Source organism: Salvia miltiorrhiza, chromosome 4 (assembly GCF_028751815.1).
Source record: "Salvia miltiorrhiza cultivar Shanhuang (shh) chromosome 4, IMPLAD_Smil_shh, whole genome shotgun sequence".
NCBI lineage: Eukaryota > Viridiplantae > Streptophyta > Magnoliopsida > Lamiales > Lamiaceae > Salvia > Salvia miltiorrhiza.
The window spans coordinates 54510624-54531333 of record NC_080390.1 but is presented as its reverse complement, the minus strand read 5'-3'; the positions used below and the strand labels follow the sequence as shown (position 1 = coordinate 54531333).

At 36.6% G+C, this 20710-nt stretch overlaps 4 protein-coding genes across 6 annotated transcripts; 2 read left to right on the top strand and 2 right to left on the bottom strand.

Moving 5' to 3' along the window:
• Window positions 1-2709: 2709 nt before the first annotated feature.
• Window positions 2710-5037, top strand: LOC131020745 (60S ribosomal protein L36-2-like). Its single transcript, XM_057949759.1, has 4 exons — window positions 2710-2929; window positions 4280-4384; window positions 4548-4747; window positions 4863-5037. The coding sequence occupies exons 2-4, from the start codon at window positions 4283-4285 to the stop codon at window positions 4891-4893; spliced, it is 333 nt and encodes a 110-aa protein (XP_057805742.1). The 5' UTR covers window positions 2710-2929; window positions 4280-4282; the 3' UTR covers window positions 4894-5037.
• A 1615-nt stretch (window positions 5038-6652) lies between these two features.
• On the top strand, window positions 6653-13054 carry LOC131020677 (acyl-CoA hydrolase 2). 3 transcript variants are annotated; one of them, XM_057949652.1, is made up of 18 exons: window positions 6812-6839; window positions 6894-6916; window positions 7032-7124; window positions 7639-7706; window positions 7792-7873; window positions 8163-8209; window positions 8309-8434; window positions 8650-8727; window positions 9005-9092; window positions 9971-10083; window positions 10599-10661; window positions 10741-10796; window positions 11197-11301; window positions 11396-11452; window positions 11715-11816; window positions 11924-11972; window positions 12054-12122; window positions 12689-13054. In XM_057949652.1, exons 2-18 carry the CDS (start codon window positions 6901-6903, stop codon window positions 12764-12766), a joined length of 1290 nt encoding a protein of 429 aa, XP_057805635.1. In that variant the 5' UTR covers window positions 6812-6839; window positions 6894-6900; the 3' UTR covers window positions 12767-13054. The 3 variants fall into 3 exon arrangements, with proteins under 3 accessions (XP_057805634.1, XP_057805633.1, XP_057805635.1); XM_057949651.1 differs by having other exon boundaries at window positions 6653-6916; XM_057949650.1 differs by having other exon boundaries at window positions 6653-6916; window positions 7026-7124.
• Window positions 13055-13335: 281 nt separating this feature from the next.
• On the bottom strand, window positions 13336-14555 carry LOC131020737 (uncharacterized). Its single transcript, XM_057949748.1, has 2 exons — window positions 14245-14555; window positions 13336-13909 (listed from the first exon to the last, which is right to left on the bottom strand). The coding sequence occupies exons 1-2, from the start codon at window positions 14501-14503 to the stop codon at window positions 13722-13724; spliced, it is 447 nt and encodes a 148-aa protein (XP_057805731.1). The 5' UTR covers window positions 14504-14555; the 3' UTR covers window positions 13336-13721.
• Window positions 14556-16750: 2195 nt separating this feature from the next.
• LOC131020680 (voltage-dependent chloride channel 2, chloroplastic) lies at window positions 16751-19382 on the bottom strand. The gene is made up of 4 exons (XM_057949655.1): window positions 18555-19382; window positions 17620-17787; window positions 17248-17454; window positions 16751-17155 (listed from the first exon to the last, which is right to left on the bottom strand). Exons 1-4 carry the CDS (start codon window positions 19236-19238, stop codon window positions 16955-16957), a joined length of 1260 nt encoding a protein of 419 aa, XP_057805638.1. The 5' UTR covers window positions 19239-19382; the 3' UTR covers window positions 16751-16954.
• Window positions 19383-20710: the final 1328 nt, after the last annotated feature.

Here is a 20710-nt window from a genome sequence, read left to right as displayed (position 1 = left end):
TAATTATAAATCCTACATATTCATTTGATTATCAGAACCATTATATAACTCACGGCCTTCTATTTTCCCAATCAAATTAAAACACATTAGCACTTCGAGGGTCCATTCGTCTGTTTTCAAAGGCCTGAAATTCCTCCCAACCTCATACCAACTTTTCTTATATATATAAACTCAATGACCAACAAAAACTCATCATGCCTCACAATCCACCTTTTTTTCACCCAGAAAATTTAACTTAATAAAATGATGGTATCCAGAATAGGAATCCTTATACCCACTTAATTGAGATTGTTTCAAGTGTGACTAAAACTTAAATAAAGTATACCAATAAATTAATCCACGAAAAGCAATCAATTCAAATGTCAATTCATTTTTTAGAAAATATATTCTTCAACTAAATGTTATAAATAAATAAAATACATGCATGCCTATGCCCATAGTAAAATAAATCTTATCTTACGTGACGCCGTATAATCATTCTATTCTAATTTTTCTCCATTTTCATTCATTCTTAATTTTTTCTAAATTTTTAATCAATTTTCATATTTAAAAAAGATTTATATTTGTATTTTATTTTATTATATTAATCATTATAGATGATTGAATATGATTTCAAATTTGACGATATTGTTTAAAGTTTGAGACGAGATGATGCTCATAACTCAATTTTCGTCTTTCAAGTTTTAGAGATGATGCTCATAAGTAAGAGGCGAGATTACCAAGACTCAATTATGATCTTTCAAACTCTAGAGGAGATAATGCTCACAAGTCAGTTATGGTCTTTCAAACTTCAAACAAGATAATGCTCAAAATTCAGTTATGGCATTTTAAGTTTCAGACAAGATGATGCTTAGAACTAAGTTGTGATTTTTCAAGTTCCACACGTGAGGGTGCTCAAAAGTCAGAGATGACATGTCAAGCTCCAAACGAGATTATTCTCATAACTTAATTATAGTTTCACAAACTCTAGACAAAATGATACTCACAAGTAAGTTATAATCTCCAAGCTCCATACAAGATGATGCTCAAAATTCAGATGTGGTATTTCAAACTCCAAAGAATATGGTTTTCAAAATTTGACGTTCAAATGTCATATGTGGTCTTTAGAGCTTCATATGATTGTTTGGTCTTATATATTAGGTCCATACGAGATGATACTCAAATGACATATATTTAATTAAATTATTTCTTATCCGTCAAATTTAAAGAATTTGAACAAACTTAATACTCCATCCGTTCTCAAACATCTTCCTAAGAGAGGATGACACAGATTTTAATAAAAGTTAGTTATGTATTTGATAAGTAGAGAATGAGTCTCACAAAAAGTGAAATTATAAGAGTGATAGTTAGTGAAAGTGAAGAACGAGTCCCACAAAAAGTGAAATTGTAAGAATAATAATTAGTAAAATTGTTTCCAAAAATAGGTTAGGACTTAGGAAGATGTTTTGGAGACGAACCAAAATAGAAAAAAAAGGAAAATGTATGAGGGACGGTGAGAGTAAATATTATCTATATAAGATTAACAGCATATGCGACACATCAATCGTACATCATATCATACTTCAAATTTACATATTTTTTTCTTCTAAAATCTTCAATCCCACATCAACTTTTTATAAACTTCATCAAATGAATATTTATATAAAAATGTATTTCTATTATCACAACCTACATTTAATTGGCGAAAGTGATTAAGATTAATATTATTTCAAATATTGTACTACTAATTTAATTTGATCATATCAAATTAATTAAAGAAATAATTTATATATAAACTATTTCATATGCTATAATAATAAAAATAATATAAAATAATTATAAATGATGACATAAAATAATTCCCGCCGAATTTCGACGGGTTAGACGCTAGTATATATAGAAATATCAATTTAATCAATAAGGTAACTCAGACAACAAACAAAACACTTGGCACTAATCTTCTTTTTGTTCCTCATAAATATGCGTAGGTGCGTTCGACATGAATTTTAATGAAAAATTATTTGGAGTATTGATTGTGGAGAAAAGGTCTGATATAAAGGGTATTATTTAGTAGATCATATTATTATTATATAGATTGTGGATAATTAGTGTAAGTTATAAATTATAAAAGTAAAATTATAAAAATTATATGTAGAGTAATGTTCAAATATAAAATGTAATATATACTAAATTTAGGGAACGTATAAAAAAGAAAAAAGTATGTACAAAAATATAGGGGGTGGAGGAAGTATATGATATATCTAGCTAGAGGATGAATGAGTAGAAAATAACATATCTGTACGTAAGAAATTTAATATGGTTTTTTTTGGAGAAAGTATTAATATTCCGAAAAAGAAATTTTTGTATGCCGATTTTCCAATTTGTCAAAAATATTCGGCTAGATATGCCACGTAGACACCTATAAGTTCATACGCGACTAGTGAGTTGAGCTAGCTCGCAAGCTACTCGGAATCGGCTCGAAAATTACTCGAAATCGACTCGATGTTAATCGAGTCGAGCTCGAGCTCGAGCTGCTCGATTAGGTACCGAGCCCGAGTTCGAATTTCTTGATACTCGACTCGTTAGACTCGCGAGTCTAATCGAGCCCAAACAATTATATATATAATACTATATACTAATATATTATATATAGGCCCAAAATAAATACTCCCACAAGAAGGCCCAAATAACAATTCACAAGCCCAAATATATGTGTAACACAATTAGCAATTACACAAACCCTAAGTCCCTCACCTCTGAAAATTTGAAATCACGCGCAGTCGCACATCCACCGGACCACCCCAATCTCTCTCTCTCGTTCGAGTTTTCGGCGAAGGTCCGGCGAGCCTAACAGCAGTAACTGCTCGACTGCTCTCCTTCCCCGGCGGCCGGCGCGACTGCTCTCCTTTTCCCAGCTCGGCGCAACTGCTCTCCTTCCCCGGCGCGACTGGTAATTTCCAGTAAAGAATTTTTCATAACTGTGATTTCTTGGAAATTGCCTATAGTTTGAACTTTGAATGAGGTCAGCTACTCATTTAGTCTTTTTTCTGTCGATTTGTTTCATGATATTTCGTGACAATATATCTTGAATTTGCATTGTATTATTTGACACCCGCCTCATATTTTGTAAACTTACAACTGATAATTTCTGATATTGTTACATGATAATTTCTGTCGATTTGTTTCATTATAACTTACAACTGTGTTAGAAGTTATAAGATATTATCTTTAGGACTGGAATTTGCGTTGATTTGTAATGTTATTCAATTTGTTAAAGAATGTATGAGGTGAGCTTAAACGAGCTCGAGCTAACCGAGTTTAAACGAGTTTGAGCTCAACGAGCTTAAACTAGCTCGAGCTCAAACTCGAGTAAGAATCCACAATCGAGCTTAACCGAGTCGCGCTCGAGCTCACGATTATGACATCGAGTCGAGCCCGAGCTCGGCCGAGTCGAGCTCGAGCTAGAGCTTCATGAAAATAGCCGAGTTCGAGTTTGAGCATAGCAATACTCGACTCGGCTCATTTACACCCCTCTACGCGAGCACATCTGTAAAACCCTAGAATCTTAATCGCAGCTGCTCCTCTCAGCTAAGGTTAGTCTTCGAATCACCACCGGAACCCTAATGCTTCATCAATTCTCGCCGGAACTAAGCTTTTGCATTGTTTTCTGTCAGCAATCATTCACATGTTTACATAAAACCAAATTTGTTTGTTTTAATCTTGTCTATGATGTCCCATTTTTATCTTCATTTCTTGTATTATTTTGGATCTTCTTGAGATTTTTTTTGAAGCATCTTCTTGAGATTTTAATTGTATCGTTGTTGCGTGTGTATGTAAGATAGAAATTTCGGTTTGCTGCATTGTGCCTGAGGATATATATATTTTGATTTCACGAAATGATATATATATTTTGATTTCACGAAATTGTGATTATTGTAATGATATGAAAATCGCAATAGTTGATGAATGCATATCATACAGCTATCTGCTTTATTTTTTTAGAACAAAGGAAAATGGAAAGTCGCATGCTCGTACTCTTGATTTTCTTCATAAGGATAGGATATAAATTCAATTTTGCAAGATTATCGTGTTGTTTTACAAGATATTTAGGCTTTTACTTTTCAATTTCCATGTAGTTATATATTTAATCTCCTGCATTATTTTCACTCGACTGTTGAAACCGATTGGGATTTTCAATACTATCATGGTTCATGGTGGTTGCCTTTTCTAAAGAGCAATTGGAATCGATCGTATGATTAGCTGATATAGTATTATATATCAAATCTATATTGTTTTTCAGGCAATGGCTCCAAAGCAGCCGAACTCCGGTCTCTTTGTGGGTTTGAACAAAGGGCATATCGTTACCAAGAAAGAGCTGGCACCTCGCCCTTCGGAAAGAAAAGGGGTAAAGATCCCAGATTTCCCTTGATGCCACTATGCTGCATAATTTGTGTTTTCCGAGAAATGTAACAGTTTCTGTGTTCAGTATTATGAATGTTTATTTTGTATCAACTTATTCCTAAACTATTAGGTATAGATTGTTTTTAATATGAGATTTTTTCTTACAGAAAACCAGCAAACGGGTACATTTTGTGAGAAGTCTCATTAGGGAGGTGGCTGGTTTTGCTCCTTATGAGAAGCGAATCACTGAGCTTCTCAAGGTCGGCAAAGACAAGCGCGCGCTGAAAGTGGCTAAGAGAAAGTTGGGTACCCACAAGAGGGCAAAGAAGAAGCGTGAGGAGATGTCATCTGCTCTTCGAAAGATGAGGTGACTGTTTATCGCTTTTGGTTTCTGAACTCTGTCCATATGATGCCAGCATTCGTTCCGTATCATGTTTCCGGCATCCTCTTGTTTGATTACTTATGATTTTGTGTATGTATAGGGCTGCTGGAGGTGGAGAGAAGAAGAAGTAGACTACTGCATCCTTACTCTGCATATAGACAGCTGTAGCAAAGTGATTAGCAGAGATTTCCTCAGCTTATTGGTTTTGTTAAATTTAACTTTTGTTTCTTGGTAAGTTTGAGTTTTTAATGCAGAGTGATAACTTCATTTACAAATTTACAGTTCCCTTTTTCTCGAAGGCAGCCTAGTTTGTGTTGGATATTCTCCCTAGGCAAAAATATGATGGTTTGTTTCCCAATTTTGAGCTGCTATGTGTTTTTTCGCATGTTGCAGCGTCCTCGGCTCAAATGAGTTGTAGTAAAATCTGCAATTCTATGCAGAAATGAGGAAAAATTCATGCAGTAATTGACAAAAGTAACTCCATAGACAGCTAGCTTTATCAACAAACTTCAAGAAAATAAATACATTGCACTTTTTGCCCTTAAATTGTAGGGCTTGGCTTCATTAATTCCTAGATCTTTTAGAGCAATTGTAATAATTTTTGGTGGTGAGCCAAATTCAATGCTTTTATCAACAACAGTGATGCTATTTGGCCATAATATGGGTAGCCATAATAGCTTTAAACTCAATGTATTAAAATATTTTGTTCAAAATAAAAATTGAATATTGCTAGTTTTATTATCTTGTACATATTATAATTTTTTAAAATATTTTTTGCAATTTTTAATTTAAAAAAAATATATATAAAAAATAGCTATAATGTGTAAAATAAAATTAACTAAATTTATTTTTAATTTAAATATAAAAAATTAAATACATAAATTTTATATAATTTTTTACATGGCCAAACAGCTTTACCGGATCAACGAAAGCTATCTGTCTACTTTTGGTCTACGTTGGGTTCAAAACCAATCACTTTTTATAACAAACATAGGCGGATCTAGTATAGAACAAAGGCCCCATTTTTTTTTTATAAAAAAATATTATTATATATAAAAATTGAAAAATTGCTTTTAATTTTTTATTTGTACCCCCATTTGTAGAAGAACTAGCTAAAAATTTCAAAGAAAAGAACAAAAAATATCTTCTCATTGTACCTTGTTCATCTAAATAAGATCTAGAAAAATAGGTACTACATATTCTTCTAGAAAAAGTTATGAATTTGGATGTCCAAGTACTAGAAGTGTGTTATTAGAGGAGAAAGAAATAGTTTATGATTTTTAAATTAAACAATATACAAAATATACTAGTCTACATTTATGCAGCGCACCCCAGATGTTAAATCTTGGATCCGCCCCAAAGAGGACTTCTGTCAAAATAAGCAAACACTACTCATATTTCATACTATACAATTATGCAATGTTTTTTACATTCTATTCTAAGAAATAAAAAAGCGAATTGCTTTTTCACTAACAAAAAACTGAATGTTCCTTCTGTTCCATTACAAATTTTCTATTGGACACGGAGATTAAGAAATATGTAGAAAATTAATAAAATTGGATTGATGAAAATTATTTAAATATTAGATATAGATAGAGAGAATATATTGTAAAAAAGAAAAGAGACATTTGCAATGTGACGTTCCATTATGAAAAGAGGGACATTTGTAATGGAACAAAGGGAGCAGTATATATATTAGATATTGATGGAGTGGAGAGATCCAAAAATTAAAGTGATTAAATGTGATACCATACAATCTTGATTCGAAATTTGTAAGTAATTGGTTTAAATTATCCACTTTGATTTTTATTTGAGAATAGAATATCCACCTTGAATTTTAAATTAATACAAAAAAAATTCAATGAGAACATAATCTTTGAGTTGACAGTCAACACACACTGTCTTGACGGCTGCAGCCGCGGTTAAAAAACATACGACACACGTGCCTTTTGACTTGAACGCAATCTATTGGCTCACGTTTCACGACGTAGTCGGAGCACAATTATTACCATATCGCGAGCCGCAGCAGATTACTCTCTCCGTCCTGACCACGCTTGATAAAATCCACATTCAATTTTCCGCGGCCCCTGATTGGCATAGAGTGATCCTCGCTGCTTAGCTGCCTAAATTTCGTAGCCATGAATCCCGATTTAGGTTTGTTTTTTTGTTAAATCTCTGTAATAACATTTAATTCCGTCACATCAAGTTCATACTTAATTTGTTTTTGAGTAATTGTGGGATTTTTCACATTAATTGTCTGAAGTGGCAGTGATCGAGTTTTTGGGGTGTGTGCCGCTGCTCCAGACGCTGCCTAGCTCGTCTCTGAAGAAGATCGCCGAAGTCGTAGCCGTCAAGCGCTACGGTAATTTTGGTTCCGAATTTGTGTTTGCTTTATCGAATTTGATGATTGTTGGATGTGATTGATTGTTAGGAACTAGATTTGATCAATTCGAACACGGATGGAACTGAGATGCTAGCTCGATCGTTATATGTTTCTGCATATGTACATTTCTGAGTTAAGAGAATTGAGCTAAAATCAGTTACTGTAAAAAAAATAGCAAGCTTCGTAAGTTCACTAACAAGCTCAAATAATTGGCTTCTATATTTGGCCTTAACCACACATGCTATTGAAAGGACTCATTTCTTTTGTCAATTTTGACTGGCTTTGTGTTAGAAAGAGCGCATAGCTAGCTTCGCAAGATGAGTGTAATTGTGATGCTGTATTTGCAGAATTCAGCTATCAATCTTCCATTGCAACGAGCAGTTCTTTTTTTTAAAAAAAGGAATGCAATGAGAAACTTTGAGAGTTACTTGTTGGTGCATTCACAGTTTTTACTTCCATCATCTAATATCTTTTTTTGCTTGCAATAATGAAGACCAAGGAGATTATGTAGTTCGTGAAGGAGAAGTGGCAGATGGAATTTATTTCGTATGGGAAGGAGAGGTAATGGTGATTTTCACTATAGACTATTGAGTTCTACTCTATGCTTGTGTGATCTTTTCTTAACTGTACTCTTACATCCTTGCAGGCTGAGGTCTGTGGATCTTTTCATTCTGATGATCAAAATCACGCTGACTATCATTTGAAGCGATACGACTTTTTTGGTCATGGTTAGACGCCAATGCTTATATTTTCATTGTACAAATGTAATTTCCTGTTGTACATCTTATTGATATACTCGATGGGCTCCATGCGACCGGTTCTTAGACTTGAAGTGCAACTTCCCTTTCACTTCCTCTGTGCATACTTTTTGTTTAAACAAATTGTACTTATTATACTATAATTACCCATTGTCACTTGCATATTCTTGGGGATTTGGTAGGAATCTAGGAGGATTTTTTGTATGCATCTCTATATAGTGTGTATGAGAACATACTGAAGGCTGAGGTTCTATTGCAGGTATGACATCATCTAATCAGTCAGCAAATGTGCTTGCTTTGTCTAAGGTTGCGTTGTTATCTTATATGTCAAATATATTTTACTGATTGTGCCCACATGCTTATAAATATGCCCTGGAATCTATTTACACATCTCTCATTGTGCAGCTGACTTGCTTAGTCCTTCCAAACGATCAATTGTATCTGTTAAAATCAAAATCAATCTGGAGTGCGGATGACACACAGGAGAAACGCCCACTCATCGAGCAAATTCTACAACTGGATCCTATAGAGGTATGTATATTTGTATGAGAAATACTCCTTTCCGGAACTATTTCATTAATTAGAACTATTTCTAAGAGAGGTATGTATATTTGTATGAAAAGTTTAATACTCCTCAGCTCTTTGACTTGTAACTGGAGCTGAATTTGCCTCATCTTTATATTTGTTGGCTGCGTTGTATTATCAAGAAGTTTAATCTGAAAAATAGTTGTCCTTCTCCATCACAGGTTAACATTTTCCAAGGTATTACTTTGCCTGATGCACCAAAATTTGGAAAAGTGTTTGGCGGGCAATTTCTTGGACAGGTATGCCTGAGCTTAAATATGGAATCATGTTATTTCTAATTCTTTTGGGAGGCCAACTACAATTTATGATGTGATTGGTTAAGTACCATTAGACTCGCAACTTAAGGACACATTTTAAATTTGTGGACAGGCTTACTATTTGAATCGTGTTTGCTTCCACATGGCCTAGCAAGGGCCTTTTACATATTTTTCTTTTCTTTTTCCCTTTAAACATTGCTATGGTTGAAGCTCTTATACAGCAGTTATACTCATTGTCTGCATTGGATGATGAATGCAGGCACTGGCTGCAGCATGTAAAACTGTTGATTGTCTAAAGATTGTTCACAGTTTGCATGCATACTTCCTTCTTCTTGGAGATTTTAACAGTACGTATCAATATAAATTAATTTCCTCAATATCTCTACTTTTATTGCTAATTCTGAATTCTGACATGCTTACACCTGTTTGTACAGTGCTTTCCAACTGAAAAAATATATATCTGGTTTGTTAAGTCGGGATCTTTTCCAAAATTAATTTTCACATATGCCTTCTGGTCTTTGAGTAAAGAGAATATTCAGGTAGAATATTAGATTCCATTCATTGTGTTCATATAATATTAACATTTAGGTTGAATCTGGGCTAATAGAAGGTTATTAGTGCTCAGGCTGTGGGATATGGTTCTTGAAAGTTGATAGTTTGATTAAGGCTTCTAACTTTATTTTCAGGTTTTGATTTTAATCTGAACCTTTCTTAAGCCACTTAGGTATATTAAATTTCTATTAGGTGTTTCAGATCTTCAGCAAGTGGCTAATAAGGAGAAAAGAACAACATTGCAGCAATGTATGTTAAAAACATAATTGACGACGTGTTGAGCTCTAGAATCCATGAAACCAAGTGTATACAATTTTCAGGAGCTAGCCAAATAAGTATGGTGTATCCGAGTTCATAAGAATATTGTTGGTTCTCAAATGTGTTTGTTTTCTGGAAACATTGAACTTTAGAGTACTAGGTAGATTAAGTTACATCAAATTTATTTGATGCCTTGATGTACCGGACCTTGCACGTGATCTTTACTCGTGCACTACTCTGAGAACAAACAACACTTATTAAGAATTGGACAGATTATGATGGCTAATAAACAATCATTTTGCTCATATTTGATGGTATTTCTAGTTTCTCATTCACCATTATCCTAATTACGTCACATAGTGTGAGCTCATCCAAAATAACATCTCATTTAAGTGATGTTTCATAATGGTTACAGTACCAATTATATATGAAGTGCATCGTGTACGTGATGGGAAAAGCTTTGCAACCCGAAGGGTAGAAGCTATACAAAGAGGGAATGTCGTGTTTACACTAACTGCTTCTTTTCAGGTAATTCCATCTTAAATGTGATCCTCTTCTTTGATCTACCATATATACATGTTCACACTGCCAATTGTAGGTAATCCTATTAAAATTCAAGTGATGACACAGTGATTTATTTTTGTTCCATCTGTTATATCATGTTGCTCTCTATCAGGCTGTCAAAAGTACAGGAAAGAGTAAACTGAATGCAGAACTAAATAACAGACGATGAGAAGTAAATTTTCCTTTACTGCAAAAAATAAAATTTATACTCCCTTCTCAGAGTACACCTTAGATTGTTGATTTTTGGACTTGACTAAAAAGATATGGTTAAAGGTTGTACTTCGTTGTATGCGGAATCTTTAAGCTTGAAGCGATTCATTATGTTGGACTTGGCCTCATCTTTTTAAAACAAAAGGATGACTGGCTGCAAAAATTGGAGTGTGCTGAAACTAATGATGCCATTGTTAGCCCAATTTTGGAATTATTATCCTTGTTCTGTGATTGTAACTTTTTCTAAACACTCTGCTAACAATATGCAGAAAGAGGAACAACAGTTCATTCACCAGGTGGCAACAATGCCTTCCGTGCCTGATCCAGAAAAGGTTTCAAAATATGGTTTTATCAGTTCTTATTAGTATCTTTTTTCTTCTGTAGAATTGTAAATTATTGCTCCCTTTTCAGCTTTTATCCATGGAAGAGTTGCGAGAACAACGTCTTGTTGATCCTCGGCTTCCGAGGTCAGACTTTATATCATGAGCATTATGTTCATTTAACAGTTCCACAAGCACAATTGACCCAATTCCAAAAACAAAGGAATACTAAAGAAATTGTTACTGTATACAGTCGTATAATTCAATATGTTGCCCTGCTGGTATTGGCTCGTCATACCCACAATTCTCCTCCCACGTCACTAGTGGCATGGTGACAGATGACATGCATTAGATTCTATTATATCACCCTTCCATGCGGATTGTGCTATATCTTATTCAACTCTTTCCCCTTTTAATATGGATCGATTTATTCCCTTTCTAGTCCAGTTTCTTAATCGTTCTCTATCAAATGTGTCTTCTCAAATGCAGAAATTTATCAAAACCTTATAGCTAATTAAGTTTAGTTTGTTATTAACGTGTGCTACAGGACATACCGTAACAAGGTTGCCACTACTGAATTTTTGCCATGGCCCATCGAGATTAGGTTCTGTGAGCCTAATACTAACACCAATTACACAAAGTCTCCTCCAAGGTCTCTCTGGGTTCTCTTCTTGTCCGTTAAATCCATTTGTGATGCAATAATTTTGAAGGCATTCTCACTTATATTTTTGTTCTATACTCTGCAGTTTAAGGTACTGGTTTAGAGCTAAAGGAACACTTTCTGATGATCAGGCTTTGCACAGGTCAGTCTCATTTACCAGACCTGCATCCTGGCTTATTTGCATAGACTGAGCGAAGTTCGTGTAACCTAATACGCAACTAGATTCTCTTGGCCCAGCTTCCCGGATATAATATCTTGAAACCGTCATACTATTTTGAAGACTTTAATTTTCAAAAGAATTTCTGTTGACACACTTGAGAGAGTAATAAAGTGGTCCATAATGATACCTGTGATCTAATTTCCCAAACTGTATCGACATTGATGTCCTCTCGACTTTTCTGCAGATGCGTCGTGGCTTATACTTCTGATCTGATTTTTCTCCAAGTCAGTTTAAACCCACATCGCGAAAAGGGTTTGAAGTCATCTTCTGTCAGCCTAGACCACTCGTGAGTCCATATTTTTCTCATATCGTATCCAATTCTCGTTTTCTTTTTTAAAAAAATACCTTGCATGGTATTTAATTGCATAATAATCTCTTGTTGTATTATCACAGGATGTGGTTTCACAAGCCCCTAAGGGCTGATGATTGGCTGCTGTATGTGGTGAGTAGCTAACTCCTATCTTATTACACAGTTGAATATCTCTCATCTCATGCTTTGTTTTTCTTCTTTTTTTTTTCTCAGATTGATAGTCCAAATGCTCATAGTGGTCGTGGATTTGTTACTGGACGAATGTTTAACCGAACAGGAGAGGTAAATAAGTGATTATCCAATAAATAATACTCTCTCCGTTCATGAAAGAACTTTCTAGGAGGGAGTGGCACGAGTTTTAAGAAAAAATATTGTTGAGTGTATTGAGAGTGGAGAAAAGGTAGTTGAGTGTATTGAGAGTGGTGAAAAGGTGTTATACTCCCTCCGTCCACGAAATGAGTACCCATATTTCCTTTTTCATCCGTCCACGAAATGAGTACTCATTTCCCTTTTTGGCAAGTGTACCCACACAACCCTTTAATTAATACTCTCAAAAAGTGGGACCCTTAAATTATTCACACTACACTCCATATATTTCTTAAAACCCGTGCCGTCCACAAATGGGTACTCATTTCGTGGACGGAGGGAGTAATTAATATTGAGAGTTGTGAAAAATGAAAAGTAAGAGGATTATAAGTGGTGGGGTATAGTCCAAAAATAGGTAGGAAGTTCTTTTGTGAACGTCCCCAAAAAGGAAAGATAGGAAGTTCTTTCGTGGACGGAGGGAGTATATACTAACAGATATTGAGTTTCAATTAAATAGTATCTGATAAATTTATTACTAGCAGCTAGTTGCTTCGTTGACACAAGAGGGGTTATTGAGGAAGGCCAGGTTACCAGCTCCAGCTTCCCAATCCAAACTATAAAATTCTGCAAGTACCTTAATCAACTCTATTTTTTTTTTCCAACTCTAATATGTTGTGGCAGAGATATAAAAATATGCGTATAACCTTCTTATATGTAGTTCCTACCTCAAAACTCTCTCTCTCTCTCTCTATTATCTTAGTAAGACACTGTCAAATGATGGCCAAAACCAAAGGATCAAACACATGGTTTCCTTTTAAGGCAGGATGGAGAATCCCAATGGTATCAATCCTGCCCATGAATTCTTTCATCCTATTCAACACAGACATTACTTGAGGTTTTCTGTTTGAGGAGTTGTGTATTCTCAGCTTCATTTATCTTCCTGATTTCACGACGAATGCAACAACTTTATACATTCAATGCAATACTATCATAATCTTATGAAAAAATATAGTTGTAACATTACCAAGCCTTGTATATATATACATATATATTTATAAATTAAATGTGTTAGGTGAAAAATTGTATTTATATTTAATTGGATAAATTCTAAATATTTGTTACAATTTCTTTTTTGATTCGTTCTCACTTCACTAACTTCACTCGTGTCGTCCACAATGTGACAAATATCTTGTGGACGGAGAGAATAATATGCTACAATTAAAATATTAACAATACAACAAACTCAAACTTCTATTGAAAGAGAAATTGCTACAAACACAACACAACACATTTCCCAAATTGATAGAACACACAACACAAATATACAACTCACAACACGCAGACATAAACAAGAATTGGAGCAGCAACTAATTTGATGGATCCTCCTCTTCCCATCGTTTCAATATCGCCTCGCATGCTTCCTCGTGGATTTTCTTCTGAGCATCCGTCATCTTTGATGTGTCCTTCATTACAAAGTCGTACTCGTCTAATCGCTTGGATTGCATCATAATCTCTGCCTCCTGCTTCTCAATATCAGACATTTTCTTCTGCATAATATCTAAAGTCATTGAGAAATCATCTCTTCTCTTTTCTGTTTGCCTTTCGCCTTCCCGCTCTTCTCGAGCGTCGACTCCGCTTTGAGATTGCTCGGCGCAAGCGTTGATAAGCACTGTCATCCTCTATATATCTCCTCATATAGTCCTCCATGAACTCTTCAGCCTCGGCAACAGCTTGTTCAAGTTCGATGCGAGATGAAAACATCACTGAAAATTCATGAATAAAAGAGAAAATAAATAGGTGAAGTTTGAAAATGGGTAATACTAATTAAATCCATCCAAGAAACTTGATGCTAATTAACTACAAACACAGGAGGAGAATAAATGGATCATGCTACAAGAATCAAATTAGATCTTCAATAAAAGGAGAAACCGCATAACAAAAAATGTAAAAAGAGCATGATCATAATAATTGTCCACAGATTTATTATGTTGGTTTTCAAAGAAGCTCCTGCAGCAGAGCCCCATGATTTTCTAAAGAAACAAATAAAACCTTTAAATAACTTCAGAAAATAATAAGTGTGGAGAAAGAATTCACAAACCTTGGCTGACGGCAGCATCCGTGTCCGGGGCGGGAAGCGTTGGGGGTTTAGGATCCGATTCGTTCAGCAATTGGGTCGGTAAAACGGGTCTCGGGGATTCGAGAAGAGAAGAGGTGAGAGTGGTTCGGTACTCGACTATTTTCTGAGCCATTTCCCCATCTTCTTCTTCTTCTTCTTCTTCTTCCAGCTTTACCACATCTTCTTCTTCTGCAACTTCTTCGAGGTTCCGAACGTCGTCGTTTCGGGGTTGGGACGACATTTGGGATTTCAGAGCTCAGACTTGTTAGCTCGTGAGAGAAATTTGGGGTTAGAGCACCCGCATCGCGGGTCCTCGATGGGCTACTCGAGGAGGAGGCTGGCTTCGAGGAGGGCGATGCAGCGTGGAGGACCTCGAGGAGTACTCGAGTTATCGAGTATCCTCGAGTAGGCGCGTGCTCTGCACGCGCCAGTCATAAAAAAAAAAAAAATTTATTTTAAATTCGAATTTCGACCGTTTTGCAATTTTTTGTTTTTTTTTCTTCCCAACGGCTCTTTCAACGGCTTTCTTCCATTTTCCTTTTTTTTTTTTTTTTATCTTCTTTTCTCTCTATAAATAATACTTCTCCCTACAACTCATTCACCTACAATTCATTCATCACAACCCATTACCTGCGCCGTCCAACGGCAACAGACGTGCAACGCCTACTCCGAATGCACGAGGCGAGACATGGTTTTCCCGGGATGCTCGGGAGCTTAGACTGCATGCATTGGGCGTGGAAGAACTGCCCAAAGGCGTGGCACGACGCATACACACGTGGGGATCAGGGAGAGCCCACCTTGATATTGGAGGCCGTTGCCTCATTCGATTTGTGGATTTGGCACGCCTTCTTCGGCGTCGCTGGTTCAAACAACGACATCAATGTGCTGAATCAGTCTCCTCTCTTCTCCGACGTGTTAGGAGGAACTGCGGCGCTGGTGGTCTTTCATGCCAACCAGCGCGAATACCGGATGGGCTACTATTTGTGTGACGGCATATATCCGGAGCGGCGTTGCTTCGTGAAGAGTCCATCAATGGCGACCAATCCGAAGGAGGCAAGGTTCAAGAAGATGCAAGAATCGGCACGGAAGGATGTGGAACGCGCCTTCGGAGTCCTTCAAGCTCGGTGGGGAATCATTCGATGTCCGGCGCGCAATTGGTACGTAGAGCACTTGAAGGACATCATGTTGTGTTGCATCATTCTCCACAACATGATTGTGGAGCACGAAGGTGAAGCGGCTGCCAACTGGAGAGATGATGACGGGGCATCTAGCAGTGGTTCGACGGAGAGTGCTGGACAAACACCGGTGGCCTTCGAGGAATATGTGCGAAGGGATAGCCTTCTCCGAGATAGACAACTACATGCTCAGCTCCGATATGATTTGACTGAGCACCTTTGGGCACGTTTCGGACCTCTAGGGCCAGAGTAGTTAATTTTTAGGAATTGTTTTTATTTTATTAAAGTTTTATGTAATATTTAGGATTTTATAATTAATGCAATTTAAATTTGTAATAAATTGTGTTATTTAAATTTGAGAAATAAAATTTAAATGAAAAACATAAAATCAAACTAATATTATCAAGGAGGCTATCAAGGAACCCCAATGCAGCACTACCTACTCAATAACACAAACACTATCAAGTAGGCTATCAAGGAGGTCCCAATGCGGATGCTCTTATGGTTTTGGGAATTTTGAAATGGCACGAGGTTTCTCCAGTTTCGTGGTGGGTTAGGGATTTCGAAAAAATCAAATCCCAAAAATTCCAATTTCCCTCCAAAAAACATACTTCTTTTTCCCTCCCAAAAATATTAAATCAGCAATAAGTAGCAATTTTTTAAGAGTGGATACTATTTTGCACGTACTTCGTTCGTTCATGATAAGTATGATCTTTTTGTTATTTTCGCTCGTCTACAATATTAAATCGGCGTTATTAGCAATTTTTTAAAAGGGGATATTTCACTCATACTCTCTCCATCCAAGACAAATATGATCTTTTTTTATCATTTTTGCCCGTCCATAATAAATGTGATCTTTTCATTTTAGAATATATTATGTTATACTTTATCTCGTTTACATGTACTCCCTCAATCCCATTATTTATGATCTGTTTTTTTTTTTGGACTGTCCCATTATTCACAGTCTGTTTTTATTTTTGATAATAATTTTACATTAAAAATAATATGATCACACACATTTTTATACACTTTTACATTACAATTTTATTCTTCTAAATACATGTGTCCAAAAGAAATAGGTGATGAATAGCGAAACGGAGGAAGTAATATTTACAAAAAGTCATCTTACAAACCATTTACTTAATTACCTAATAAATCAATTTGGTGAGACCATTTCTTCATTTTATACATTTTTCAATATTTTTTTAAAGCTCGCGCCCTCTCATCCACACCATAGTTATCGTGGACGGAGGGAATATAATTTAACAAATTGGTATTTCCTAATTTGAAGCCAAATTTGTTTTCGGCACTCATTTTGACTCCATAAACTCTTTCACCAGCATGTATATATATAATTGAACGAGTATATATATATATATATATATATATACTTGTCCAAAGATGTTCATTTTCCTTTTCTTTTTCTGAGATGCAAGATGTTCATTTTCACTTTACTGCTATCATCTATACATACTTACCTAACACCAAAACTATGCCACTCTCTCCCAAGAAACCTTTCAACCAGGTTGCCTGTCTTGCAAAGAGTTTGGCCATCCATTCGGAGACTGCTTCTTACCGCAACTCCGCTTTCTCTTGGCACTCACACGAGCCCGAATCAGCTTCTCGTTCCTCATAACGTCGTCTATGTTGCTCCGAAGCCTGAGGCACATCTCATCAAGAGCCAGCACTGGGAAAGGCTCTTCAATGAGAACACCAACCTGTAAAAGCTCCTCAAGTTTAACAACAACATTTGTCTGTGCGTGTGTGTGGTTTTTATCCGCGGATGCAAGAAAAGGCGAAGAAACATTACCTCCTCGATGCAGAATAGAGAAGCGGCACTTATAAAAGTGGCGGGTACAACGATCCAATGACAATCATCCCAGAGTATGACAGGAAGAGTGAGATGCCAGAGGACTAGGAATCTCGAGGTTAGTCTAGTGTACGAGAGGGGGATAGGCGTGCCCATGATCTGTTCGCACACACCAATTCCCTCGTGGAAACAACCAAGCTTTGATTCCTGCAAGATTCAAATCAGTTTTACTACATCTTCTAGTTCTTGCAACCTTGCCCTTCATTCATGCTTGTGACTTGTTATTAAGCAAGCTGCTATACTTTTTCTGCAAATGCATTGAAACGAATGTTGATGCTTGCAACTCTCAAATCAAAGGAAAAAGGGGTTTACCATTATTTGGCGCTTTGTGGCCTCGATGTCAAGCAGTTGCAGGCTTTGGGAGATGAACTCGATGATGCAGCGAGGCCGGTGCTTCGAGCTCAAGACTACAGCCAGGTCATCCCCATCCAGTAAGTTGTTGAGATCTTGAGCAACATCTGACCCATTAATGATGTGACACTGCATTCATATATGTCACTTATTAAATCAAACCATCTTCCTCTTTTTCACAAATACATGCATCATTTGGAAAACCTACATTCAATTAAAGGAAACCCTCTTAAAAACACAAAGAGGAAAAGGCAATGGCTGCAAATCTCCATTGAGACAGTGACTACTTCCACTCTTAAAAGAGAACAAACAACAACAAATATCAATTCCCTCCAAATCTTATGAGGAATGTACAAGTGAAGCCTAAAGTCCAGAATCATTAGAAGGAATCCAAATAAATACATTCTTTAATAGGGTGTTTACTTTAAGAATTAACCTATATAGATCAAAATAGTACTCCTAATCCATTATTTACTAAGATGAATTGGAATTTCGGGATATTTGAAGGCCTTTGATAATTTATCTCATTTTGCTTTATTCATATTCCATTCAAAGAGGGGAGGTTGAAGATATTTTAGTAACGAAGATAAAAATACTCAATCATGTATCATCACGCCTGCTAACTAGAAAAGGCTCCACAAGAGGGCAGAGAGAGAGAGAGAGTGAAGAAACTTCGACACAAATCACTTTGCAAAGGTGAAGAAGAAAAAACTTGGTTTGAGAGAGAGAGAAGATTATGCTTCTAGACTATTGATATTGATATTAAATCATAGCATCTTCAAGCCTATCTTATAGACTTATACCACAGAATTATCAATCAACAATTTGTAACCACAAACACAAATCAAACATTAAATTTTCCAGCAATGAAGTGAGAGATGAAATAAACGGCAAACCTTGAGAGCAACCGGAAACGCCATGAGATACTGCAAAATGGCCTTCTTAAGCGTATCATCGTCGGGTGCGTGCACATTAGCAGTGAGCTGCCTGGCAAAATCCTCCGCCCCAGAAATAACCTTAGTCCAAGTCTTCTTCCCCTCCTCGAACCTCGAATACGACGCCTCGGTCCTGAAAACCAGCAGCAGCGCCAGCGCCGGCGCGGTGAGCTGGTACGGCAGGGAGGAGGCGCGCAGGATCGGGAAGAACTCCGGCAGCAGATCCATGGAGACGGCGGAGTTGTAGACGGCGACGAAGACGGCGACGGACGTGAAGGCGATCACCGGCGGGACGAGGGAGAGGATGACGCGCGAGCTGAGGCTGGTGAGTAGGTGCCTGACGTGGCGCAGCGAGCTGCGGTGCTGCACCCAGCTCTGGTGGTCGTAGAGGTAGCGCCTCTGCTTCATGCCTCTCTCCTTGATGGCGTCGGCCCAGTCGGGGATGGCGAGGAGGATGGAGGCGAGGGCGGAATCGCGAATTGGGGGCGAGTTGGAGGGTTTAGTGGAGTGGCAGGCGCAGAGGGATTTGGGGGATCGGTTGGTGGAGGGATTGAGGAGCGGCGCGTGGGGGAATTTGGAGAGCATTTTGGGGGGAGAAGGAGAAGGAGATGGAGATGGTAGCTTCGCAGAGTGAGGAATTGACATTGGAGATTGCAGAGAAAAATGGGAGGTTTTAGGAGAGAAGGAGAAATTGGATTGTGGTGCATGAACTCAAAGAGGTGCTAACATTAACATGTGTGACTCAGGTTCCTACACATGACAACATGCTTTTGGTTTGTAGTGAAAGATCTAATGAGTAAAAACCAACTCTTTTTTTCTTTTTTCTTTTAAATCAAACTAGACAAGTTTGTAGTGAAAGATCTATAAGTAAACCAACTTTTTTGTTCTTCTTTTAAATCAAACTAGACAAATTATATTAAGATAATTAGATATTACAACCCAATATATTGGGATTTTAAAGCATACACTATGGAGAGCAAAGGGTGGTCACTTAATTATGATCCTCACCAGTTAAGAGCCCACCTTCACTATGGGAGAACCAACTTTGGCTCTTAATTTTGTAAGGGGGCTCGACAATGGATGAGTGCACAACATGCACCCCTCTATTCTCAACCTTAGAGCTCAGAGCGCATTTTCAGGGAGGGCTTGCGAGCCCTGGGAGCGGCAATGGGAGGCTCGAGCCCAATTTCGAGCCCCCATAATAGATGCTCTTATATATACAACATGCTTTATTTTGTAGTGAAAGATCTAACGAGTAAACCAACTCTTTTTTTTTTTCTTTTAAATCAAACTATAGAAAATATATTAAGATAATACAACCCCAATATATCCGGACCTTGTATATGTACGTGTTTTGATAATCTATACTAATACAAAAAGAGCCTAAGACAGTCTAAGACACAACTTATGGATTGTCTATTTTACTCATGTTATAGTATTTATTATTATATTTATAAAATATAAATCTATTTTGATATACATTTATTTATCACCAAAATCTAATATTTTATATCTATAGCTATTGATAATGCTTATAAATAATAAATATATCTATCCAATAAATTATCTGATAAAAGTAATGAATTAATAGATTTTTTTAAATAATAGATTATCAAGTAAAATAACATTAATTACACGTACAACTATTCTTTTTTTAATACTATTTCCGTATCACTGACTAAACATAAATCCATACTTTTTGAACACGTATACTAAGGATGATTTGATTAAAATAGATTAATTTATTTAATTAGGGGATTAAAGTAGATGGGTCCATTTGATTATAATTCTAATTTATTTCCATTTTGGGAATAAGCCATTCTAAATGGGACAACTCACAATTAATCTTTCCTTAGAGCACCCGCATCGCGGGTACTCGAGGAGCTCCTCGAGGAGAGAGAGGGCGTCGAGGAGGGCGATGCGGCGTGGAGCTCCTCGAGGACTCCTCGAGTTATCGAGTATCCTCGAATGGGCGGAGGAGATGGCGCGTGCAATGCACGCGCCCAATTTAAAAAAAAAAAAGGAAAAATTCGATTGACTGCAGCTCCTCGGTTTCCGCACCTTTGACCGACCGTTTTCATTATTATTTTTATTTATTTTTTTCTCCTTCTTCTCTT

Excerpts from the sequence above, each read along its gene's own strand:
- LOC131020745 (XM_057949759.1), top strand. The coding sequence starts at position 4,283 with ATGGCTCCAAAGCAGCCGAACTCCGGTCTCTTTGTGGGTTTGAACAAA. Across the intron at positions 4,385-4,547 it reads GCCCTTCGGAAAGAAAAGGG|AAAACCAGCAAACGGGTACA; the intron begins GTAAAGATCCCA and ends TTTTTCTTACAG. Across the intron at positions 4,748-4,862 it reads TCTGCTCTTCGAAAGATGAG|GGCTGCTGGAGGTGGAGAGA; the intron begins GTGACTGTTTAT and ends GTGTATGTATAG.
- LOC131020677 (XM_057949650.1), top strand. Across the intron at positions 8,435-8,649 it reads TACAACTGGATCCTATAGAG|GTTAACATTTTCCAAGGTAT; the intron begins GTATGTATATTT and ends TCTCCATCACAG. Across the intron at positions 11,973-12,053 it reads ATGATTGGCTGCTGTATGTG|ATTGATAGTCCAAATGCTCA; the intron begins GTGAGTAGCTAA and ends TTTTTTTCTCAG.
- LOC131020737 (XM_057949748.1), bottom strand. The coding sequence starts at position 14,503 with ATGTCGTCCCAACCCCGAAACGACGACGTTCGGAACCTCGAAGAAGTT. Across the intron at positions 13,910-14,244 it reads GGATGCTGCCGTCAGCCAAG|TGATGTTTTCATCTCGCATC; the intron begins GTTTGTGAATTC and ends ATGAATTTTCAG.
- LOC131020680 (XM_057949655.1), bottom strand. The coding sequence starts at position 19,238 with ATGTCAATTCCTCACTCTGCGAAGCTACCATCTCCATCTCCTTCTCCT. Across the intron at positions 17,788-18,554 it reads CGTTTCCGGTTGCTCTCAAG|TGTCACATCATTAATGGGTC; the intron begins GTTTGCCGTTTA and ends ATATGAATGCAG. Across the intron at positions 17,156-17,247 it reads CTCTATTCTGCATCGAGGAG|GTTGGTGTTCTCATTGAAGA; the intron begins GTAATGTTTCTT and ends GAGCTTTTACAG.